General features: G+C 39.7%; 1 protein-coding gene across 1 annotated transcript in view; it reads left to right on the top strand.

The window, feature by feature from the left end:
* The window catches only part of N4BP1 (NEDD4 binding protein 1), a 71,493-nt gene that overhangs the window by 30,847 nt on the left and 16,329 nt on the right, over positions 1–24,317 (top strand). The window contains exon 2 of the mRNA XM_003819804.6: positions 16,934–18,624. Within this exon, the coding sequence (XP_003819852.1) occupies positions 16,934–18,624 (1,691 nt within the window). The remainder of the gene's footprint in view (positions 1–16,933; positions 18,625–24,317) is intronic.

Genomic DNA, 24,317 nt, shown 5'->3' with positions numbered 1-24,317 from the left:
TCCCTTATTTAGAAGTATTTGTTAATTTTATTTAACTTTATTCAAACTACTAAAATGAAACTCCCTTCCCCCCTTTTTGGCCATTCTTTCCCTCTTAAACAATGTTAACCACATCATTGATAACTAGGCTGGATGTCAGCCTGTGTTCCTGAACCTCCTAATTCCTGTTCTGACATGTTCTTGTTAGACATTTATTGATTAGTTCAGGGTTTCTCATCTGACATTTTGGACAGATCATTGTTGTGGGGGCTGTACTGTGTATTGTAGGATATTTAGTAGCTTTTCTGGCCTCTACCCTCTAGTTGCCAGGAGCATCCTCTTGGTTGTGACAACCAGCAATGTCTCTTAGCATTGTCAAATGCCCCAAGGAAGGGCAAAATCTCACCTAGCTGAGAACCATAGTTAAATGACCAAGGCCAGTCCCCACTCTTAATATAATACATTTACAATCTAATAGAGCTGTGATAAATGCTATAGTTTAAATAATAAGATACTGTTACGTATAGAAAGCAGAGATTAATACACTTTGGATTTCTTAGAAGGTACTTTTGGATTAGAGTGGAAGGAAGAAAAGTTTAAACTAGGTTATAGAAATAAGCACGTTAAAGTCTAGACTGCAGGGACTTTGAATATTGTTCTCAGAATCTTGAACATTAATCCTACACGATGAAGAGCTTTAGAAAGTTTTTGAGCAAGGAAGTGAAATTGGTATGTTTTCAGAACTTTGGTACTGTAACAGAGGAGTGGAGTGTGGTAAAACTGACAGTAGGAAGAAGAGTTTAGAATTAGTTGCCATGTTCACAAGACTCAGTACCCACATCACTGAAAGGAAACTTGGGCCAAGGATGGAGTGGAAGAGAGCTGTGAGCTCTGATTCAGAACTGTTAAGTTTGAGGCATGTGTGGGATAACCAGGCGGAAGTGCTCAGGGAGTAGTCTTGCAGCCTAAAAAAATGTTAATAGTTGCTTCTTCTTTGAGAAAACATCAAATGGCGGATGACGCCAGTGTAGCTAGGGCTGGTGAGGGGGCAGGGGATGCAGGAGTGCGACCCAGAGCCCCTGGGGGTCCTGGGATGAGGAACTGCAGAGGCTTCGGCATTGGCATCTGGGGCTAGGGCCTCAGCCAAGGACAAGAAATATATGCCCATTACCAAGCTGGGCCACCTGGTCAAGAACATGAAGATCAAGTCCCTGGAGGAAATCCATCTCTTCTCCCTGCCCATCAAGGAGTCTAAGATCATTGACTTTTAACTGGGGGCTCTCTTTTAACTGGGGGCTCTCTCAAGGATGAGGTTTTGAAGATTATGCCAATGCAGAAGCACACGTGCATCGGCCAGCACATCAGGTTCAAGGCATTTGTTGCCTTCAGGGACTAGAACGGTCACGTCTAGTGTGGGTGTTAAGTGTTCCAAGGAGATGCCATCCGAGGGGCCATCATTCTGGCCAAGCTTTCCATTGTTCCCGTGCACAGAGGTTACTGGGGGAACAAGATCAGCAAGCCCCACACCATCCCTTGCAAGGTGACAGGCCACTGCAGCTCTGTGCTTGTGCGCCTCATCCCTGCGCCCAGGGGCACTAGTGTCATCTCGGCCCCGGTACCCAAGAAGCTGCTGCTGATGGCTGGTATTGATGATTGCTACACCTCAGCCAGGAGCTGCACTGCCACCCTGGGCAACTTTGCCAAGACCACCTTTGATGCCATCTCCAAGACCTACAGCTGCCCGACCCCCGACCTCTGGAAGAAGACTGTGTTCACCAAGTCTCCCTATGAGGAATTCACTGACCACCTCGTCAAGACCCACACCAGAGTCTCCATGCAAAGGACCCAGGCTGCAGCTGTGGCTGCAACATAGGGGTTTTATACAAGAAAAATAAAGTGAATTATGCCTGTTAAGAAATGTTAGAGGTTAAAGGTGGAGATTTGGAGTTATCACCAGAACAGTAAAATTTAGGATTGCAGCTTGAAGAGTCTATGAAAGTATAGTTGAGGGAGAGGACCAGGAGAGAATTTTGGGAAATTTAAGGAGCAATAGAGAAAGAAAGCAAAAAACACAAAAAAAACAAAAACTGGGGGCACTAGTCAAAGGTAGGAAGTATCTCAGAAGAGTGGAGAGGAAAGAACTTGTCATGGGGAAGTTGGTCATGTTACATACAGTCCAAGCAGAATGAATACAAAGGAGGAGACTTTGGGCTTGGCATTAGTCATCATTGTTGGCATTCAACAAAGTGGTTTTGGTTTGAATAGGGGCAGATGAGGAAGGCAAGGGATTGCCAGTGAAATGGGGCTTGGGCTACCTTTTTCAAAAAGTGTGAAGCCAGGCCTAGTGGCTTATACCTTTAATCATAGCACTTTGGGAGGCTGAGGCAGGAGGATTGCTTGAGGCCAGGAGTTTGAGGCTGCAGTGAGCTGTGATCACACCTCTGCACTCTAACCTGGTCAGCAGAGCAAAACCCTGTCTCTAAAATAAAAGTGTGAAGATGAAAGGACAGAAATGGGGTAGTTCCACGCATCAGCAGTGGATTTGAAGGAAGCTTTCTGTAGGATGTGGGAAATCCAAGCGTGTTTGTAGGCAGAGGGGCAGCAGTGGGTAAACAGAGAAGTGATGAAGCCTGAGATAAGGCAGAATGCAAAGACATGACTTTGAAAAAGCAGGAAGGAGAAGGAAGTCATGAAAGGTAGAATTTTTAGATGAAATGGAGGAGAAGTCAAAGGGATTCACACATACTGACTTCTGGGCTCTGATCAAATATACTTTTTATTAAGAATGAGAAGAATGACAACAGACATGAGATTTGGGAACTTGAAGAGGTTCTTTGGATAAGAGTGAAGAAAAAATCAGGAGAGCGGAAAGTTTTTGAAGCTGTCAAATTGTGGAGATTTACAGATGTAGTAGGGATAGCATCTAGAGTAGACACAGTATGGCAGCTGGTCCTGTCTCTAGGAGTACACTCAGAGTGACCATGCAGGGAAGTCCTTTCCTATGGGGCAGATAAGCACCCTTCCAGGAATGAACTTCATAGACATTTTAGAGATGAGGTTAAAGAAAAAGATGGAACAGACAGCAAATGTTGAAATTATATTGGGGAAAAATGGCTAATAAAGGCATTATTAATTTGATAGCAATCTTACTAATATAGATGGCTAGAGACCTAAAATAGACCAGTTATAGACTTACAGATTAATGATTAAAAGTTTGGTTTTTTTCTGAGGCTTTTGTGGTACTTCTAATTCATGTTTATGCTGTAGGACTCACGTTAATGTCTGAAAGTCATATTCTCCTTTTCTCTTAGAGATAATACAGAACACCTCTTATGAAAGAGTCTCCTAAAAAAAAAAAAAATAGCATACTAAAGTGTGCATCCAGCATTGAGAACTACTGGTCTGAACCATTTTAGAAATCCCTCCTTAATATTTTGAGTTTCCTTGCATGTGTAGTTTCTCTTTTCCCAGTGACTTGTGGTTGACTTGAACATCTTATGTTGTGCCATGGTGGAGTGATGCTCCTTGCAGCTGGCAAGTATGTCATACCTACCCCCATGGTAGCTGGTCTTGGGCTGCTGTGGTTTTTAACCGTTGTGTCTGCCTTGAATTTGTTTTTCGCTCTGTTTGTCCATTGCCATTTGCTCTCGTGTGCTCTTCAGGTAGCACTCAGTGCTGCCCCTTCTACACTTAGAGTCAGCTGCTTCTGAGAATATGCAGCCTGGGTGAAGCTGGCCGAGCCCCTTTAGTGTATGCCAATACTAAAAAGTACAAGATGCTGAGTAGTGGTATGAAGAAACATTTCCTCAGGTCAAACCTGCATACTCTTGAGCCCCTGCTTTGGTCATTTCTGGTTTTAGCTGTGTTTTGAATGGTAGAAGTTGCCGGGAACTCCTCTCTGGATTTGTGAAATGTTATGATAGAGTTGAGAAAAACTGAGTTTATAAAAGGTAGAATAATACAAATTCCATGTACCACATAAAAGAAAGTTAACTTATATATCATGTATATCATGCCCCTCCCCCTTTTTTCTTAAAAGCCTGAGTAAAGTAAAACAGAATAAGAACATTGTAGGATGGGGGAGATATTTTTAACTAACATTAAAAATGTCCAGATACCAAGTACAGCCAATTCAAATGATGGATATTTGGACTGCATTATCTTTCTTATGAGTGTAAGTAGTGGCCAAACATCTCAAACTTAATAATGCTGTATACTTTATTGTTCACTTCTGAACTCGAATATAATAATCCGTTGTTGCTACTCAGTACTTCAGAAGAGTAAGTTGTTATTGAAATCTGAATCTTAGGGGATAATTGTTTTGGGGACACCAAAAAAAATGGGTTTGTGCATGTGAAGCAGTCATAAGCATTTTGCACAGCTCTTTCCCAAAACTATGCAGTTCATTTTGTAATACTAGTTTTAGTTATATGAGGAATACTGTCAGACAACTCTGTCTGTGGTCAGCCTTTCTCTGCCAGTCTTGCCAGTGCTTCCACACTTCCAGCACAGGAGACCCAGGAGCTCTCCTCTGGCCCTCTATGATGCTTTCAGAGGATCTGACTCTTACTTAATTTTGTAACCCAAACAATGTCTGAACATATTCCCCTGAATATCACTTTCTGTGAAAAGATTGTTGTATATGCTATGAGAAATCAATGGATTTGTTGGTAAATAATACCTCAGATTGAGTATTTTCTAGTATGAAATTTCTGTAAGTTCAAATATATAATACTGACTTAAGTTGATTAAAATGTCGGGAGTTTTGTGATTGTCATTTAAAAATGACAAAAAATTAAGGTTGTTCACTGGTGTTTCTGCAGTTATCTGTCTCAACATCCAGTTTAATTTTACGTTTTATTTTGGTTGTATAGTATGGAGAACATTTGAAGTCATACAATTAGTTATAGATTTAACATTTTCAAGCAGCTATTCTTGCATAATAATATTCAATTAAACTAATCCAGAAAAGTAACAGGGAGGTAATAGAAAATGTTTGTTTTGTGGATGAATTACTCAATATTTCATAACTGCTGACATTCCTTATCTCAAATGTCAGATAAGAAACAAGCAAAACTTAAAATTAGGGCCAAAACTATCAGTGACACATCATAGCATGTTATGCATCCACTTGAAAATTTTTTTATTAAAAGTAGAAGGTGGGAAGTGTACCAAAATAATATATACGCATGGTTTAAAACAGAAAATCAAGTAGTACTAAAAGATTTATGTGTACAGCAGCAGTTCCTTGCTTCTAAGCCTCCCTAACTTCCTAGAGGCAACTATTTTTTATTGTTTTTAGCTGTTTGTTCTGATGGTTACCTAAAGAATTATAAATAATGAGCAGTTGACCCTTGAACAACGTGGGTTTGAACTGCACTGGTCTGCTTATATGCAGATTTTTTTCCACCTCTGAAATAGCAAGACCAATCCCCCTCCTCCTCAGCTTATTCAAAGTGAAGGTAAGGATGAAGGCCTTCATGAAGATCCACTTCCACTTAATGAATAGTAAACACATTTTCTCTTCCTTATGAATTTCTTAATGACATTTTCTTTTCTCTAGCTTACTTTATTATGAATACAGTATATAATACATTCAACATACAAAATTATATTAATTGACTGTTTCTGTTATTGGTGAGGCCTCTAATCAACAGTAAGCTATTTGTAGTTAATTTTGAGGGAGTCGAAAAGTTATACGTGAATTTTCAATTGTGTTGGGGGAGTGTCGGTACCCCTTATCTGTATTGTTTGGGGGTCAGCTATACTGCTGGGGTTTTTTTGTTTGTTTTTTGTTTTGAGACAAAGTCTCACTCTGTTACCCAGGCTGGAGTTCAGTTGCATAATCTCAGCTCACTGCAACCTCCGCCTCCCAGGTTCAAGTGATTCTCCTGCCTCAGCCTCCTGAGTAGCTGGGACTACAGTTGTGTGCCACCATGCCCGACTAATTTTTGTATTTTTTAGTAGAGATGGGGTTTCACCATGTTGGCCAGGCTGGTCTTGAACTCCTGACCTCAAACAATCCGCCTGCCTTGGCCTCCCAAAGTGCTGGTTTTATAGGTGTGAGCCACTGCGCCCAGCCTGTACTGCTATTTCTTATCAATTGTAGGCATTATTCACTTCCTTTAAGATAAATGAGACAAAAACTATCCCAGTTTTTCCAATATAGTTATGTTTTTTAGTTACCCAGTGCAGCGCCAAGTACTGTACTACATTTATGGGGGTTTTTTGGTACAACTTTTAATTTTTTCCTGAATTTTCTTTTTTCTTTTTTTTTCTTTTTGAGACAAGGTCTTGCTCTGTTGCCCAGGCTAGAGTGCAGTGGCACATCTCGGGTCACTGCAGCCTGTACCCAGGCTCAGGCAGTCCTCCCACCTCAGCTTCCTGAGTAGCTGCTACTACAGACATGCACCACCATGCTCGGCTAATTTTTTAACTTTTTGTATTGCCCAGGCTGGCCTCAAACTCCTGAGCTCAAGTGATTCTCCCACCTCAGCCTCCCAAAGTGCTGGAATTATAGATGTGAGCCACCACGCCCAAGCCTTTCCTGAAATTTGTATCTGCCCTGTTTTCATCCACTTGTGAAATGTGTTTTATATATACCCTTAATACTTTATAAGTATTTATTTATATCTCTATTTAGCGTCCTTTTGAGGAGAACAACTCTAAAATCCTCTTCCCTCCTCCAATCCACTGGTTCCTCGGCTTGTCTGCTGCATAGCTATGATGTTTGGACTTCTAGTTGCCACTCTTGGATTGTATAACTAATTATTTCATCTCCCTTATTTTGGTGAATTTCATTGTAAGATACCTGTTTGCTAAGAAAAGAATCCATAGGAGTAATTTTGTGGGTCTTTATTCTATATTGTATGCGATATGTAACGTGGATAGGTATAGAATTATAGATTGAAAATCATCTTCCCTTAGAATTTTGGATACATTACTGCCTGCCTGTCCCCCCTCCCCCATCATCCAGAATTGCTTTTGATAATTTGTGACATTCTTACTGTCATTCTTTTGTATGTCCTGTTCCCACCCTGCTCCCAGGATTTTTCTTGTGGGACTTTTGAAAGTAATCATGCCTAGGTATTTTGTTTTCCCTTTCAAGATGTTTCTGTCCTTTCGTTCCAAGAAAGTTGTAATTGTTCCACTAATTATGCTTGGGTTCTTATGTATTTTATTTATTTATTTAGAGACAGGGTCTCACCCTATCACCTTGGCTGGAGTGCAGTGGTGCAAACATGGCTCACTGCAGCCTCGACTTCCTGGGCTCAAGTGACCCACTCACCTCAGTCTCCGGGTGGCTGGGACTACAGGCACATGCCACCATGCCTGGCTAATTTTTGTGTTTTTTATAGAGATGGGGTTTCTCCATGTTGCCCAGGCTGGTCTCAAAACTCCTGGCCTCAAGTGATCCACCCACCTCAGCCTCCAAAAGTGATGGGATTAGAGGCTCGTGACCTCACCCAGGCTTCCTGTGTATTCTGGTTCTGGGAAATGATTTTATGTTACTTCTGTATTAATTGCCATTCTCTTTTTGAAATGCTAGTTATTTGGATTTGGGATATCCTAGGTGGACCTTTAAGGCCCCTTTCCTTATTTTTCCCATTTCTTTGTTTTCATGGTACTTTTAGAAAGGTTTCTTCCCCTTTGTCTTTCAGTTTTTCTATTGATTCTTATTTTTGCCATCATATTCTTAATTTGCCCACATTTCTATTCTGATTTCTTTCCTTTTCCTCTTCTTTTTCTTCCTTCCTTTCCCTTCTTTTAGCATCCTGATTCCTGTTCTGTGGGTTCAGTCTCATCTTATATCTGTTTGAAACCACTTACTAAAATTTTGTGAAGGTTTTCTTTTGTGACCTGCATTACCTAGTTTCCTGCAGTTCTCCATGTGATCTGCTTAATTGGTTTCCATCTTTTGTATTCAGGCCTTTGTTCCAGCGTGGGTGCTTTTGATGTTTGACACTAAATCTGAAATGGAAGCTCTGTATCTGGGCAGAATCTGTCATTAGGTGGGCTCTGTCTTGGGTCAGATACAGCAATAGCCCCTTTTGAGGGAGCATTTGTTTTGAGGGTCTTTCATCTGGAGAATAAATCTCTCCTCTTCAGCTTGGCTGGTTGTTGCTGGTGGCCCACTGAGGAGATATGATCAACTTTTCCTTATCCAAGTGTCTGCACAGTAATCTCAATAGTATTTGACCCATGTGAATTCATCTATTCACTTACTCATGTTGGATGGGCAGCATCACTTACATTAACAGGCAAGAAGTTTCCAGTTCTGGATAAGATAGAGTAAGCTGCCCAGGCACAGTGGCTCACGCCTTTAATACCGGCACTTTGGGAGGCCGAGGCAGAAGGATCCCTTGAAACCAGGAGTTCTAGACCAGCCTGGCCAACATGGTGAAACGCTGTCTCTACTAAAAATAGAAAAATTAGCCACGTGAGGTGGCACACACCTGTAATCCCAGCTATTCGGGAGGCCAAGACAGGAGAATCACTTGAACTCAGTGCCACTGCACTCCAGGCTGGGTGACAGAGTGAGACTCTTATCTCAAAAAAAGTTTAGCAAGATTGCTGAATATTAAATCAATTTAAAAAAAAGAGTAAGCATACTCCACCCTGTCAGTCCTACTGAATACAGCAGTAAAACCCGGGCAGAATGCATACAGCAACTATTTGAGGGCCCTGAAAAATAAATAATAGCAGGCAGATTTAGAACAAAGACCAGAATTTAAAGTACCACCAGCTGGGCGCAGTGGCGTATGCCTGTAATCCCAGCGCTTTGGGAGGCCGAAATGGGTGGATCACCTGAGCTCAGGAGTTCCAGACCACCCTGGGCAATATGGTGAAACCTCATCTCTACTAAAATACAAAACATTAGCTGGGCATGGTGGCACGTGCCTGTAGTCCCAGCTACTCAGGAGGCTGTGGCATGAGAATTTTCTTGAGTCCCAGAGGCAGAGTTTGCAGTGAGCCGAGATCATGCCACTGCACTCCAGCTTGGGCTACAGAGTGAGACTCCGTCTCAAAAAAGAAAAGAAAAAGTATCACCAAACCAGCAGTGAGTTTACCATTTGTTCCCCTCATTAATCCTCCAGCATGAACACAACACAGCTCCACCTGGAAGTGGAAATGGGCACCAGGACACACCAGGAAAAGCCTTCTGGTTTCAGCCCAAGGGACAGAAAAGGAAACATCTAAAACCTAGAGTGAGCCCACCCCCCCCCCTTTTTTTTCTTCTTTATTCTCATGCACCCCAGCCCCAAGTAATCATGTGGTGGCAATCGAAGCTTGCAGGAACCAAAATTCCAACGTAGGAGAACCTTTCTGTCTAATTGGAGTTGTGGTCTCCATTGATTTTTCTCTCTGTGTGTCCTAGCTGGATCCAAGCACAGTTGCAGAGGTACAAGGCAGTGGGTTAATTAAAAGCCCCATCTTTCTAGGTGGAGGACCAAAGGGAGAGCCCCAGGAAACCAGAAAGCACCAGGTAGATGGCAGAGAGGGAGGAGTTCAGGAAAGTGAGCCACGAAGTTGTTCGTGATCCCCTTGGCTCATCCCCAAGGTACACGTGCATGGATCTGTTCCTCATAAGCATAAGAAAGGCTTTTGAGAATTGAATTAACAAAAAGACCACCATCCAAGTCCCAGAATGGCTACACAGTGGCATACATGTGGGATAGATATATAGCATTGCAGGCCAGGCATGGTGGCTCATGCCTATAATCCCAGCACTTTGGGAGGCCAAGGCAGGTGGATTGCTTGAGCCCAGCGGTGAGTTCAAGGCCAGCCTGGGCAACATGGAGAAACCCTATCTCTTCAAAAAATACAAAAATTAGCCAGGCGTGGTGGCATGTGCCTGTGTTCTCAGCTACTTGGGAGGCTGAGGAGGGTGGATCACTTGAACCCAGTAGGTTGAGGCTGCAGTGAGCTATGATGGCACCACTGCACTCCAGCCTAGGTGACAAGAGCAAGACCCTGTCTCAAAAATAAAAATTAAATAATAGCATTGCAGGGCTTTGAAAACTGAACTGATATCGGAACCACAGCTCAGAAGACAGGTTGCAGCTTGCAGCCTGAATCTAATTATGTCAACTATCTGCTAAAACAAAAATTTCAGTATTTGTAAGATTTAAACAAGATTGAAGGTTTCAAAACGTAATTTTGCATTGTTCAAAATGGATATAATTCAAAATTGGCATATAAAGGGGTAGGAAAATCTCAACTCTTATAGGAAAAGACAGCAGTGCTGAGATGACATAGATGTTGCAATTATTTGACAAAAGACTGAAATATTCAACCGGCAACTGAAAACACTCCACAGGCAATCCCAAATACTCTTAAAACCATTAGAAAAAGTAAGTTTCAGCAAAGGAATAGAAGATAGAGGAACCAAATGGCAAAAGCTTGTGATGCTGAAAAAGTATTTGAAGAAATAACTGCTGAAGACATTTCAAGTTTGGCAAAAGATATAAACATGATGATTCAAGAAGCTCACGGAACACAACCAGAATAAACCCAAAGATTTGCACACCCAGACACGTCGAAAGCACACTGCTGAAAACTGAGAACGTAAAAATCATGCAAGCATCCAGAGAAAAGCATACCACATGTGGGGGAACAACAATTCAAATGACTGTGACTTATCAGAAACTGCGAAGGACAGAAGAAAGTGGCACAATATTTTTTAAGTGATGAAAGACAAGAAATGTTAACCCATTTTCTTCTATTCTCAGTTTGCTGGGGAAGAAAAAAATGTTAACCCAGAATTCTCTATCCAGTGAAATTATCCTTCAAGAATGAAAATGAAATAAAGCATTCTCAGTTGAAGAAAAACTAAAGATAAATTATTGCCCACAGTCTACACTGAACAGTCTATTCCTTAGGTATTCTCCTAAGGAAAGTTCTTCAGATATAAATGGTAAATATCTGGGTAAATGTAATAGGTTACTTTCTCCTCTTGATTTCTTTAAAATGAGTTTCATACATTGAAAGAAAAATTATAATGTTGTCTGATGGGGTTTCAAATGCATGTAAATATAATGTATGAGATCACTGTAACCTAACATTGGGAGAGAGGAAAGGAACCCAGGAATAAAGAAACTAGTATGCTGGTGTCCTAAAATTTTTACCAACGGGATTTGAATTTATGGAGGTGACAACACGGGTCAGTGCCAGTGAAAGAATTTACTACTTACATTTGCTGAGAGAAGGGGACATGCCATGCCATGCAGGACCACAGGGAAAGCATCAGGGTTTGGTCAGGAGGCAGAAGCAGGCCAGAGGAAAGCCTAAGCCAGAGACTTTATTGGGGCTTCTGTGGGAAAGGGAAGGCAGGGTGAGGTAAACAGTTTAGGATTAGATAGTTTGAATAATTCTCACAGGCTCTGTAGGGACTGTCTCTGGTTGTCTGGTACCTGGCCTTAGGTTGATTTAGTGCAGGGGAAATATTGGCTTGGTATGTGAGAGTTTAAGAGATGAGAGGGAGCATAGCATTGGGTCAAGCAGTCTACACCTAAAAGGCATTCTCCAGACAAGCTGGGGACCACCCCTAGGAATTAGCTGGCTCTGGAAGGGGCAGCCTCTCTCATGGTCTGAAAGGTCCCCCAAGATGTCAAAACATCATATAGAAAATAAGAAACATGATTAATATAAGTGGTATAGTTTTATGAAATGATAGAATATTGATGATAAGTAGGCTGTGAAAAGAATGTTGTAATCAGTGGCATCACCACTTAAAAACTATATGAAGAGATATAGATAAAAATGCAGTAGGGGCCGAGCGTGGTGGCTCTCACCTGTAATCCCAGCACTTTGGGAGGCTGAGGTGGGTGGATCAGTTGAGCCCAGAAGTTCGAGACCAGCCTGGCAAACATAGCAAAACCCTGTTTCTACTAAAAATACAAAAAATTAACCAGGTGTGGTGGTGTGCACCTGTAATCCCAGCTACTCAGGAGGCTGAGGTACAAGAATCGCTTGAACCTGGGAGATGGAGGTTGCAGTGAGCCAAGATCCGCGTGCCACTGCACTCAAGCCTGGGCAACAGAGCAAGACGCTGTCTCACAAAGAAAAAAAATGCATTAGGTAAATTATTATACTAAGTGTTTGTATAATGCAAAAGAAGGCAAGATAGAACAGGAATCAAATATAGGAAGCAAGCAGAAAACAAGTAAAATGGTAGACAGATTTGCCAATAATTACATTAAATGTAAATCAACACTCCAATTAAAAGACAGGCACCGTCAGTGGATTAAAAACATATAATGAAATTATCTGGTGTCTTCAAGAAACTGAATTCAAATATTACAGGTAAGTAAAATGTAAAAGGAGGAGGAAAGACATGTGCCATGCAAACATTATTTAAAAGAAAGCTGGATTGTCAATATTACTATCAGTAGCCTTCAGAGCAAAGAAAGTTACCAGAGATTAAGAGAGACACTACATAATGGCAAGAGGGTCAATTCAAGAAGACATTATGTAACAGTGCTAAATCTTTATATTCCTATCAGTAGAGCTGAAAATATGTGAACCAAAAACTGGCAGAAATGAAAGGAGAACTTGATAAATCCACAGTTACAGTTGGAGACTTCAACACCCTTCTCTCAACAGTTGATGGAACCATTAAACAGAAAATAAATGAGGATCTAGAGGAACTCAGCACCACCATCAACCAGCCAGGTTCTAATACACATCTATAAAACATCCCACTCAACAACATCAGAGTACACATTCTTTATGAGCACCCATAGAACTATCAAGATAGACCTTATCCTGGGCTACAAAACAATGCTCAATAAATTTAAAATAATTGAAATCATACAGTGTTTTGACCACAAAGAGATCCAACTAAAAATCACCAACAGAAGGATAGCAGGAAATCTTCAAAAACTTAAAAACTAAGTAACACTTCTAAATTTACGAGTCAAAGGGAAATTTTGAAAAATATATTGAACTAAATGAAAATGCAGCATATCAAAGTTTCAGGATGCCACTAAAGCGGTGCTGAAAGGGAAACTTCTGCCACTTCAATGCTTACATTAGAAAAGAAGAGGCTGGGCCCAGTGGCTCATGCCTGAAATCCCAACACTTTGGGAGGCCAAGGTGGGAGGATTGCTGGAGCCCAAGAGTTTGAGACTAACCTTGACAACATAGCAAGACCTTGCCTCTATAATAATAATAAAAGAAAGAAAAGAAAAGTCTTGATAATTTAAGGTTCAAGGAACTAGAAAAAGAAGAGCAGAATAAGCCCAAAGCAAGCAGAAGGAAAATATAATAAAGAGCAGAAATTAATGAAGTTGAAAACACTGACAATAGAGAAAATCAGTGAAATGAAAGCTTGTTCTTTGAAAAGATCAATAAAATCAACAAGTCTCATAGCAACACTAACAAAGATGAGAGAAGCTGCAAACTACTAATATCAGGAATGAAACCAGGGTGTCTTTGCAGACATCAAAAAGATAAGAAAACTACAAACAACTCTACATACATAAATTTGGCGACTTAGTTGAAATCGACCAATTCCTCAAAAGGCACAAACTGCCATGACTCACTTCATATGAAATAGCTATAAGGCTATTCAAAATTATCTATTAAGGAAATCGAATTGATAATTTTTGAACCCCTATAAAAGAAATCTCCAGGCCCAGGTTGTTTCACTGGAGAATTCTACAAAATGTCTAAAAAAGAATGAACATCAATTCTACACAGTCTCTTCCAAGAACTGCAAGAGGAGAGAACACTTTCTAACTCATGTATAGCCTGTATTACTTTGATGGTAAACGCAGACAAAAACAGTACCAAAAAGGAAAACTGTAGACCAGAGTCCGTATAGATTCTTAACAAAATATTTGCAAATATAATTCAGCAATATGTGAAAGAATTATACACCATAATCATGTAGGGGTTATTCCAGGGATGCAAGGCTGGTTCAGTATTCAGAAGTCAATGTAACCAACCATATTAACAGGCTTAGGAAGAAAAATAATCACAGGATTATATCAGTTGATGGAGTAAAGCATTTGACAAATTTCAACACCCATCCATATTCATGATCCTAGAGAATAGGTAACTTCCTCAATGTGATAAAGAACGTAGGTAAAAACTTTCCCTGTTACATCATTCTTAATGGTGAGAAAGATTGAGTGCTTTTCCCTGTAGATCATTAACAAGGCAAGCATACCCAGTCCCACCACTGCTCGCCAACATAGTGCTTTACTTCTAGCCACTGCAGTAAGGCAAGAAAATAAATGGCATATAAATCAGAAAAGAAGAAATATTTGTAGATGATATAATTGTCTGTGTAGGAATTCCCCAGGAAACTACACATACACACAGATCCTTGAACTTTCAATAGGAATAAGTGAGTTCAGGAAGGTTTCAAGATACATGATTAACATACAGAAATCAATTATATTTGTATATACTAACAGTGGACACATAGAAACCAAAATTTAAAGTACAACACTGTACAATCACTCAGAAAAATAAAATTCTTAAAACATGAAATCTAGCAAAACATGTACAGGATTTGTATTCTCAAAACCCAAAAGGCTAATGAAAGAAAGCAAATGAAATCTAAATAAATGGAGAGAAATACCAGGTTCATGGATCAGGAGACTCAGCAGATGTCAGTCATGCTCAGATTCATGTCACTTGCTGACACATAATTGTCAGCACAATTGCTGATAAAATTCCAGCAAGATATTTTGCAGACACAGACAAAATTATTCTAAAATGTGTATGGGAAGACAAAGGAACTGGAATAATTAAAGCAATTTTAAAAATTATAAAGAGGGAGCAACTCATTACCCAATTTTAAGAAATTATAGAGTTACAGTAATCAAAACGGTGTGGTCTTGATGAAGGGATAGATACACAGATTGGAACAGAATAGGGAACTCACAAGTAGTTCCACACAAGTATGGCAAAGTGATTTTTTGACAAAAGTGCAATTCAGTAGTGAAAGAATAGCCTTTTCAAGAAATGGTGCTAGAGCAATATTATACCTATAGGCAAAAATGTGAAGCTCAAGCTAACCCTCACACCTTCTTTTAAAATGTACTAAAAATGGATCATAGGTTTAAATGTAAAACTTACAAGATAACATTGGAGAGGTCTTCAGTACCCCAGGCTTGGTGAAGAATAAAATCTAAAAACCGAACTTCCTTAAAATTAAAAACTTGCTGTCACAAAACACCCTGTTAAGAGGATGGGAAGACAAACTACAGACCAGGAGAAAATATCTGCAAGCCACATATTTGACAAAAGACTCTTAGGATATATAAGGAGCTCTCAAAACTCAACAGTAAAAAAACAATTAGAAAATAGAAGGCTACTAGAGACTAGGAAGGATAGGGAGAGATTTGTTAATAGATACAAAATTACAGCTCCCTGGGGAGAATAAATTCTAGTGTTCCGTATCACTGTAGAATGACTACAGTTAACAATAATATATAGTTTCAAATAGCTAGAAGGAGGATATAGAGTGCTCCCAACACAGAGAAATGCTAAATGTTTGAAATGGATATGCTAATTACCCTGTTCTGATCACTATACATTATTATATGTATTGAGACTTCCCTGTGTAACCCATGAATATATACAATCAGCCAGGCACAGTGGCTCACGCCAGCATTCACTTGTTCTATTAGATCTGCATTTAATTTAACAGTCTGATTTTCTTTAGAAAACAGACAAAAAAATCATAGGATATAGACTGTTTCAATCAGTAGCAACTAATTGTAATCCCAGCAATTTGGGAGGTGGAGGCAGGGGGATCACCTGAGGTCAGGAGTTCAAGACCAGCTTGGCCAACATGGTGAAACCCCATCTCTACTAAAAATACAAAATTAGCCAGGTGTCGTGGCACATGCCTGTAATCCCAGCTACTTGGGAGGCTGAGGCAGAAGAGTCGCTTGAACCTGGGAGATCGCGCCATTCCACTCCAGCCTGGGCGACTAGAACAAAACTCCATCTCAAAAAAAAAAAAAAATTATATATATATATACAATCATTATTTGTCAATTAAAAATTAAAAAATTTTTTTTTTAGAGATAGGGTCCCGCTCTTTGGCCCAGGCTGGAATGCAGTGACATGATCTCAGCTTACTGCAGCCTGAGTCTCCTGGGCTGAAGCGATCCTCCCATCTCAGCCTCCCAAGTAGCTGGAACTATAGGCACACACCACCATTCCCAGCTTATTTTGTGGAAATGGGGTTTCACCATGTTGCCCAGGCTAAATTAAAAGAAAACTTTTTTTTTTAAATTTTTTATTTCAATACCAACATCTGAGAACACCAATACTGTCCAGCATTCACTTGTTCTGTTAGATCTGCACTTAATTTAACAGTCTGGTTTTCTTTAGAAAACAGACAGAAAATCATACAGGATATAGATTGTTTCAACCAGCTGGAAAAAAAATTTTTTATTAATGTTATTCTTGCTTCTTAATAAACTTGCTTTTGCTTTGAAAAAAAAATTAATGTTATTCTTTTATACCTTCAAGAAATCTGGAAACCAAGGGTAATAGTAGCAAAAGTCAAGATTTGTTCTGTAGTCAATCACTTGATTTGATTATCTTATCTCTTGATTATGTCATGGAAGTAATAAATTACTGGTAGCAAGCAAAGATGTCTTTTCATTAGAGATGTAAATAAATCCAGCCTTGGGATTATTCACTGTGTAGCTCAGCAAATCCCTAAGATCACATTGCATAAAATGTTACAAAATACCCACCTTTTAGATTTGGATGCAGAGTTTTCAGTTCCTCTAAAGATGGTTTAAGCAAGTTATATCTGTTATTTTCAATGTTTTATTTAAAACATGACATTTTGTTCAAAATTACAAACATGCTTGTGATTTTTATAAAATCGGCCTGACATTTGTAGTTACATGGTAATTTATTATGTGCTGTAAGGAACTTTTGTAAATTGACCTAATTTCTTATTTTCTCTTTACAGGAATATATTAAAGGAATCTGTGAACCTGAACTAGAAGAAAGAGAATGTTACCCCAAGGACATGCACTGCATTTTTGTTGGGGCAGAGAGCCTGTTTCTGAAAAGCTTGATTCAGGATACTTGTGCTGACCTCTGCATTCTGGACATTGGCCTTCTTGGCATCAGAGGAAGTGCTGAGGCCGTGGTCATGGCTAGGAGTCACATTCAACAATTTGTAAAGCTCTTTGAAAATAAAGAGAACCTACCCAGTAGTCAGAAAGAATCAGAGGTGAAAAGGGAATTCAAACAATTTGTTGAAGCCCATGCAGACAATTACACAATGGATTTGTTGATTTTGCCCACTTCCTTGAAAAAAGAACTTTTGACACTCACACAAGGTGAGGAGAATCTCTTTGAAACAGGAGATGATGAGGTTATTGAAATGAGAGATTCTCAACAAACAGAGTTTACACAGAATGCTGCCACAGGGCTGAATATTTCTACAGATGAAACTGTTTTGCAGGAAGAGGCAAGAAATAAAGCTGGGACTCCTGTTTCTGAGCTTACAAAACAAATGGACACAGTCCTTTCTAGCTCACCAGATGTGCTTTTTGATCCAATAAATGGTCTAACCCCAGATGAAGAGGCACTTTCCAATGAGAGAATTTGTCAGAAAAGGAGATTTTCTGATTCTGAAGAAAGGCATACGAAGAAGCAGTTTTCTTTGGAAAATGTTCAGGAGGGGGAGATTTTACACGATGCTAAGACATTGGCTGGAAATGTAATAGCTGACCTATCTGATTCTTCTACTGATTCTGAAAATTTAAGTCCAGATATAAAAGAAACTACTGAGGAAATGGAATACAACATCCTCGTAAACTTTTTTAAAACCATGGGCTACTCCCAAGAAATTGTTGAAAAGGTCATTAAGGTGTATGGACCATCTACTGAACCATTATTGCTCTTAGAGGAAATTGAAAAAGAAAATAAAAGATTCCAAGAAGACAGAGAATTTTCAGCTGGTACAGTGTATCCAGAGACCAACAAAACCAAAAATAAAGGTGTTTATAGCAGCACAAATGAGCTTACAACTGATTCCACTCCAAAGAAAACACAGGCTCACACACAGCAAAATATGGTAGAAAAATTTTCTCAGTTACCATTCAAAGTGGAAGCTAAACCATGTACCTCAAATTGTAGAATTAATACTTTCAGAACAGTGCCAATAGAACAGAAACATGAAGTCTGGGGTTCAAACCAGAACTACATTTGTAACACAGACCCTGAAACTGATGGCCTTTCACCTTCTGTTGCCTCTCCAAGTCCCAAAGAAGTCAATTTTGTTTCAAGGGGAGCTTCAAGTCACCAGCCCAGAGTTCCACTTTTTCCTGAAAATGGTTTACACCAGCAGCCAGAACCCTTGCTTCCAAATAATATGAAATCTGCCTGTGAAAAACGTTTAGGATGTTGTAGTTCTCCTCATTCTAAGCCAAATTGCTCAACCCTTTCTCCACCAATGCCACTGCCCCAGCTGTTACCTTCGGTTACTGATGCAAGGTCGGCAGGACCTTCTGATCATATTGATTCCTCAGTTACTGGGGTTCAAAGGTTTCGAGATACTCTAAAAATACCCTACAAGCTGGAATTAAAAAATGAACCAGGGAGAACGGATTTGAAACACATTGTTATAGATGGGAGCAATGTTGCAATTACGTAAGTCCATTCTCTGCAGATTATTTTATTTTAAATAGGGCTCTAAATGGTGTCTCAGAATCACATGTATATGGGAACTATACATACATGTTGTATATAGTTGATCTGTAGCCTTAGGGTTGGATGGTGGAGGGGAATGGGAACCAACTGGTTGGAAAGGTTTTGTCAGTCCATCTTCTGGATTCATGAACTTTACTTCACCCTGCTGAACTTAATTTCTAAGGGCAAGAGAGGATAGAAAATTATCTTTTCACGTTGCATTGCTCAGTGATATGTAGTATAGTGACTTTTAAGTCATTAAATTCTTAATATTGTGAGTACCGTTATGTTCTAATCTAAATAAGAGAACACAGCTTAAAGCAAAAGGATTTTTTTTATCTTATTATGCTGGAGTATGCCTGATCTCTAGCCAAGAGTGTGCAGTGGTAACAGGTGTGATGTACTTCTGTGGATAGAGCAATGGCAATTTCCTTTCAAAAGTAGTCAGTTTGAGCTTCACTGTGGGCCTCTGCTCTTACTAAAAGTTTATAATATTTGTTTTTAGTAAAAGACATCATTTAATGAACCTGTTGTTTCTAGTTAGCCTGTCTTGGAACTCCTCTTAGTTGAAAATCCTCTGATTTGAAACCTGTACGCTTGGGTTTTTTTTCTAAGGGGCAGTTTAAGATCGTGGCTAAGGAGAGTGTGAGGGTCAAGAGCCTCCCTGTACTGTGGACCAGCTGTTTGATTTGGGGCAGGTCACTTAACTGTTCGGAGTTTCAGTTGCTGCAATCTGTTGCCTTCTGACCTGTCCTTAAGGACATCTTTACCATATCATTTCAACAACTATGTAAAGTCTGCCTTCAGTTTTCAAAACCAGTCACCCCATTGTTAAAAGAAAAACTTAGGGCAAATTACATTTAGCAGAGTTGATCTGCACGAACAATGATTTACGAATCTGGCAGCACCCTGAACCAGGAGAGGTTCAGAGAGCTTCACCCAGCAATGAGGGCTGGCAGTATTTATAGGCAGAAAAGGGAAGTGCCCTGCAGAAACAGCTTGATTGCCTACGGGTTGGCATTTGCCTTATCCAGGCATCCTGTGATGAGGCATTTGCCTTATGTAGAAGTGGTCTGAACAATTGGCAGCCTGTGATTGGCTGAAGCTTGGCTGCTGTGATTGGCTGAGACTCAGCCATTTTTTTTTACAAGAATACTCTTAGGTTGCCATTTGTTCACATACTAAGGTTGCAGGTCACTATGTATGGAGGCACCTTTAGGCCAAATTTAATTTAATTTAACACCATTGATTTTTGAAGAAATATTCAAGGTCTGGCATTTTAAGTAGCCGCAATTCAAGAAACAGGACACGTGGACATGGAATGAGGGAGAAGTTGCCAAATCTTAAAAATACTTTTCTGAATTGCTGAATGTTTGTGTAACTTCTTTTTTAGGAGTTCTGAAAGATCAGTAAATGCCCTGAGTTTTTAAGAATACCTATTAGGATTGAAAAATAAATGTTATTTTTGAAATATATGTTTATAGTATATTTGTAATTTTTTGTTTTGTAAATTTTTTTATTAGGATTTTCAAATACATAAGATAAGATAATGAATTCCCATGGGTTCATCACCCACCTTCAACAATTACCAGCTCGTGATCAGTCTTGTTTCATCCTAGCCCTTACTACTTCTTTCCACCCCTATTATTTTGAAGGAAATCTCAGATATATGGTCATAAATATTTTAATATGTATTTTTTAAAATATAAGGATTCTTCTGCTTTTTATTATTTGAATGAATTATCGAAGCTGTGTTTTGCTGTCAAAAAGAAAATGTCATCATTTCAGATGTTAAAGTTTGAAGACAGGCAGCAAAAATATGCAATATGCTTATCTTCATTTCCAAATAATACTGTTTATTGTCATTTCACTTTGGTTTTTTTGGCAGCCCTGTTAGGGGAAACCCAGCAAATGACCCGCAGCTGCATAGCGATATCTAAGCAAAAATGTCACTTCAGTCACCCACACCTCAAGCCCAGAACAAGTTCTTCATTGTTACGATTTCTTGAGCCAACTGGTGACACAAAATTTAGGTCACAATTGTGAGCAATTCTCATCCTCTTTCACTTTTCTATATGTGGAAGGATTTTCCAAATAAGAAATGCAAGGTTAACATAGAATGAGCAGCGATCCTGATGCTTTTTATAAACCTTTTGGGGTAGTTAACAGGCATATTTCTCAGCAGGGTCACTGTTGGAATTTAGAGTGGTGCTGCCTATCCGTGACAGGATGTTTTGCAAATCTAGTCCCTCCTACTTTGCTTATAATATCCTTCCCCAGTCGTTGTGACACCTCAAACACACTCCCACGTATTTCCTAATTCCCTGAGTACAGTATCATCTCTTTTGAAAACCACCAATTATTAACACTAAGGGAAAGCTGCAAGCTTTCTTTTTTATTTCTTTTTTTTTTTTTTTTTTTTTGGAAAACTGATTGTTTTGGGAGGATTTACATTTTCTTTGGATTCACAGATGTCTCTGTTTAAAGGCAATACTTTTACAAGAGAATGTGTTACTTTAAGAAGACAGACTTGTACTTAATTTGATGTAAATTGATCTGAAAATATCAGTAATTAAGATTTACCCATATTCTAGGAAGAAACTGCGTAATGGGTATAGAGTTTTATTTTGGAATGACAAACATTTTGGAACTAGATGTAAGTGGTGGTTGCACGGCATTGCGAACGTAGTAAATGCCATTGAATTGATTATTTTAGTCGTGTGAATTTTACCTCAATTTTTTTTGGAAGTTGGAAAAAAAATCAGCCCTTATTTTAAATCAGTTGCTTCAATGTTAAGTGTGAATAAACTTTGACTAGATTCCATGAAGAAACTGATTTGTGTTTCTTCTGTTCAATGAACTACCTCTAATACCCATAGTCCCTGACACATAGTAGGAGCTCAGTAAAAACTTGTTGATGAATTAAAGGCAAATTAGAATTTTTCTTTTTTTAAGAGGTAAAGTCTCACTATTTTGCCCAGGCTGGACTCGAACTTTTGGGCTCAGGCAATCTTTCCTAGTAGCTGAGGCTATAGGCATGCCTTACCACGCCCAGTTTAGGATTTTTTTAGTGGCTTTTTACTACCTATTTGTAACTTCATGGTTACTATTCCAGTGGCCAGTTTAGATTTTTAACTGAGGCCATATATTTAATGCAACAAATATTTGAGATTTTAAAGCCGAATCACCCATTATTATGTGTCAGGCACTGTATTTTTAAAAATGCAACCTTCACACCAATTGTGAGTCAAAAGTTATAATTTATACAACATGAAGTGGCTTAAAAATGTTTTCCAGGGTTACATGGATAGAGATTTGGGCCCATAATGTCTTTCCCCCAGAGCTGCCATATACCCTCTCTCCTCCAGCAAAAGTTAAGGTTGGAATTTTCAGGCCAACGCCTCATTGGATACTTAAGTCTTGGGTTGCATAGCACTACTGACTAAAGCTCACTGATTTGATCCAAGTAGTTGGGGAAGTACTTATTTGGTCCTTAAGCAATAGGATCTGTTGGTGTGAGCCCCACCCTAAAGCAGCCTAGGCCCACCCTTCGATGTATTTTTGTAAAGCCTTTGTTCATTTGCCTATCCAGAATGAGGTCTGCAGCCCATACCACCGTGAAAACCTCCACAGTACCCTGTTTAATGCTGCCAATTTTGTATACCTTGTTCTTGCCCCCTTGTCACCATGAATGAGTCAAATGATGAGTAAGTGGAAATTGTTTGTGGTGTATGGCTAGACAGCACAGTAGTGGCCAAGAAACATTTGGGCTCTGTCAGCCTGAAACTTCAGCATGAGAGCCCCTGACATATTGGGTGATAGTTTTCCATGTAGATGGGGTTTGCCCCTTCCCTTGCCAGAATTAAGTATTTTAACCATTTTTTTTTCCATACTAGTCTTTTCCATATTAGGGTTCCATAAAAAGAAATCGCTTTTTCCTGGGTAACTCAGAAAGGACTTTCCACTGTCCCCACACTGCCCTGTCTGGTGCTATGGCTGCCATGAGTTTTTATCAGCTGTGTGTCACCCATCTCTCCTCCACTTTGGACACTTTCTTTTAGTTGCCAGCATTCTATAATATGGCAAACAACCAGATGATATAACCTTTAACCAATTATATGGAAGCAGGCATTTAAATCTCTTGAGGGCCTGGACACCTGGCCTCCCAGACTTGATAACTGTTCATTCTGCATTTGGAACTGGGAGCCCCAGAGCTTTGGCCTTCCCATAAGTAGCAAGGTGTTATTATATATATACTTTGTCTCTGGGTCGAAATAGACCTTTGGTCTGGGTTTACCTGTCAACATGCTACTCTGGTTTGATTGCAGAGAGGCTAGGAGACAGTGATGAGTAAGCACATGTCTGCCTGCTCAGGGTATAGGACTTGAAGTAGGAAGAAGGGTCCTTAATCGACCCTCTGTATTATTTTGAGGACAATAATTTGGCTTCACTTAATTTTTTGTCATTGTAGTTTTATTTTTTGGGTAAATCCGTATGTTCTCCACCAGAATTTTGAACCTCTATTTTAATTCCATTCCTGAGATTTTTTTAGAGTATCAAAAGTGATATGATCTTATTACTGAGAATAACACTTTGGAATTTAGTTGAGAGCTGATGTTTCTAGAACCTCCATCTGTTCCCCCTCTAGACTTGTAAGGAGTCCAGGGCAGCAGAATTCATCGGTCTGCATTTCCTTCCTTGTTACATAGTGACCCAGTGGAATTGAACTGGGTACTCCTCCTCTATCCAGTTCCTCCTCTTGCCATCACTAGAAGCTGTTAAGGAAAAGAGGGAGAGTAGGTAGCACACATTTGTATCTGTCAAAATAATCAGGGAGCCACCTTAAAAACCTTTTCAGTGCAGTTATCTCAAGGGTTATCCTTTTGAGGACTAAATATACATATTTCTTGGTTTTTCTAAGAACCAGCAGGTTGTTCTGTTGTGGATTTTCAAATTAGGGCTGTGGTTGATGTTAACTCTAGGCATGTCCCTGCTGTTAAGCAATTAGAGTGATGGATGATTTATTGTTTTTGGAAGATTAAAAGAGGCCCCCTTTAAAGAACCACCCCCAGTCTTTTTTCTAGTTAAAAATGTCACTTTGTTACCTTCTTGCCATATTTGAATGCCTTTAGATAAACAAAGCACTCCTGAATTATCAAGATTGGGTGTGTTTATTTACATATATTTTCTGGGGTAAGAGCCTCTGAAATATCTTATTTATGGTTCACTGAAAAAGAAATAGCCTTTAAAAAGAGGAGTCTGTGCGTAGCTCTTGTGAATCTCACAGAGCGTTAGATGTTCGTGAAGTGTCCAGCCTCTTCCTGCTCTCAAGGAATGCACATGCAGGTGGGGTGACAGTCCCACTGTGGGGTCGTGGAAAGGGCAGGCGTGAGGAAGCCGGAGTATGATCCAGCTCATCCCCCTGGCTCTGCAACCCAGGCAGGCTGCTCTTTCCCTAGTGACTCCTTTTTCTAACAGGCATCTAAATGCCATTCTATCTCTGTGATTCTGGTGCACCATACAGGATTGGAACTCAGACGAGGAAGGAGGCTGAGAGAGGCCCTGTGTCTAGAAATAGCTTCATAGAAGAAGATGGGCCAGAATTCAGCCCATTCAGTCCTGAGGGCATTTGAAGAAGGAGCAAGGAAAGGTGC

Source organism: Pan paniscus, chromosome 18 (assembly GCF_029289425.2).
Source record: "Pan paniscus chromosome 18, NHGRI_mPanPan1-v2.0_pri, whole genome shotgun sequence".
Lineage (NCBI taxonomy): Eukaryota > Metazoa > Chordata > Mammalia > Primates > Hominidae > Pan > Pan paniscus.
The sequence above is the reverse complement of the archived record's forward strand: the minus strand, read 5'-3'. Positions and strand labels throughout refer to the sequence as shown.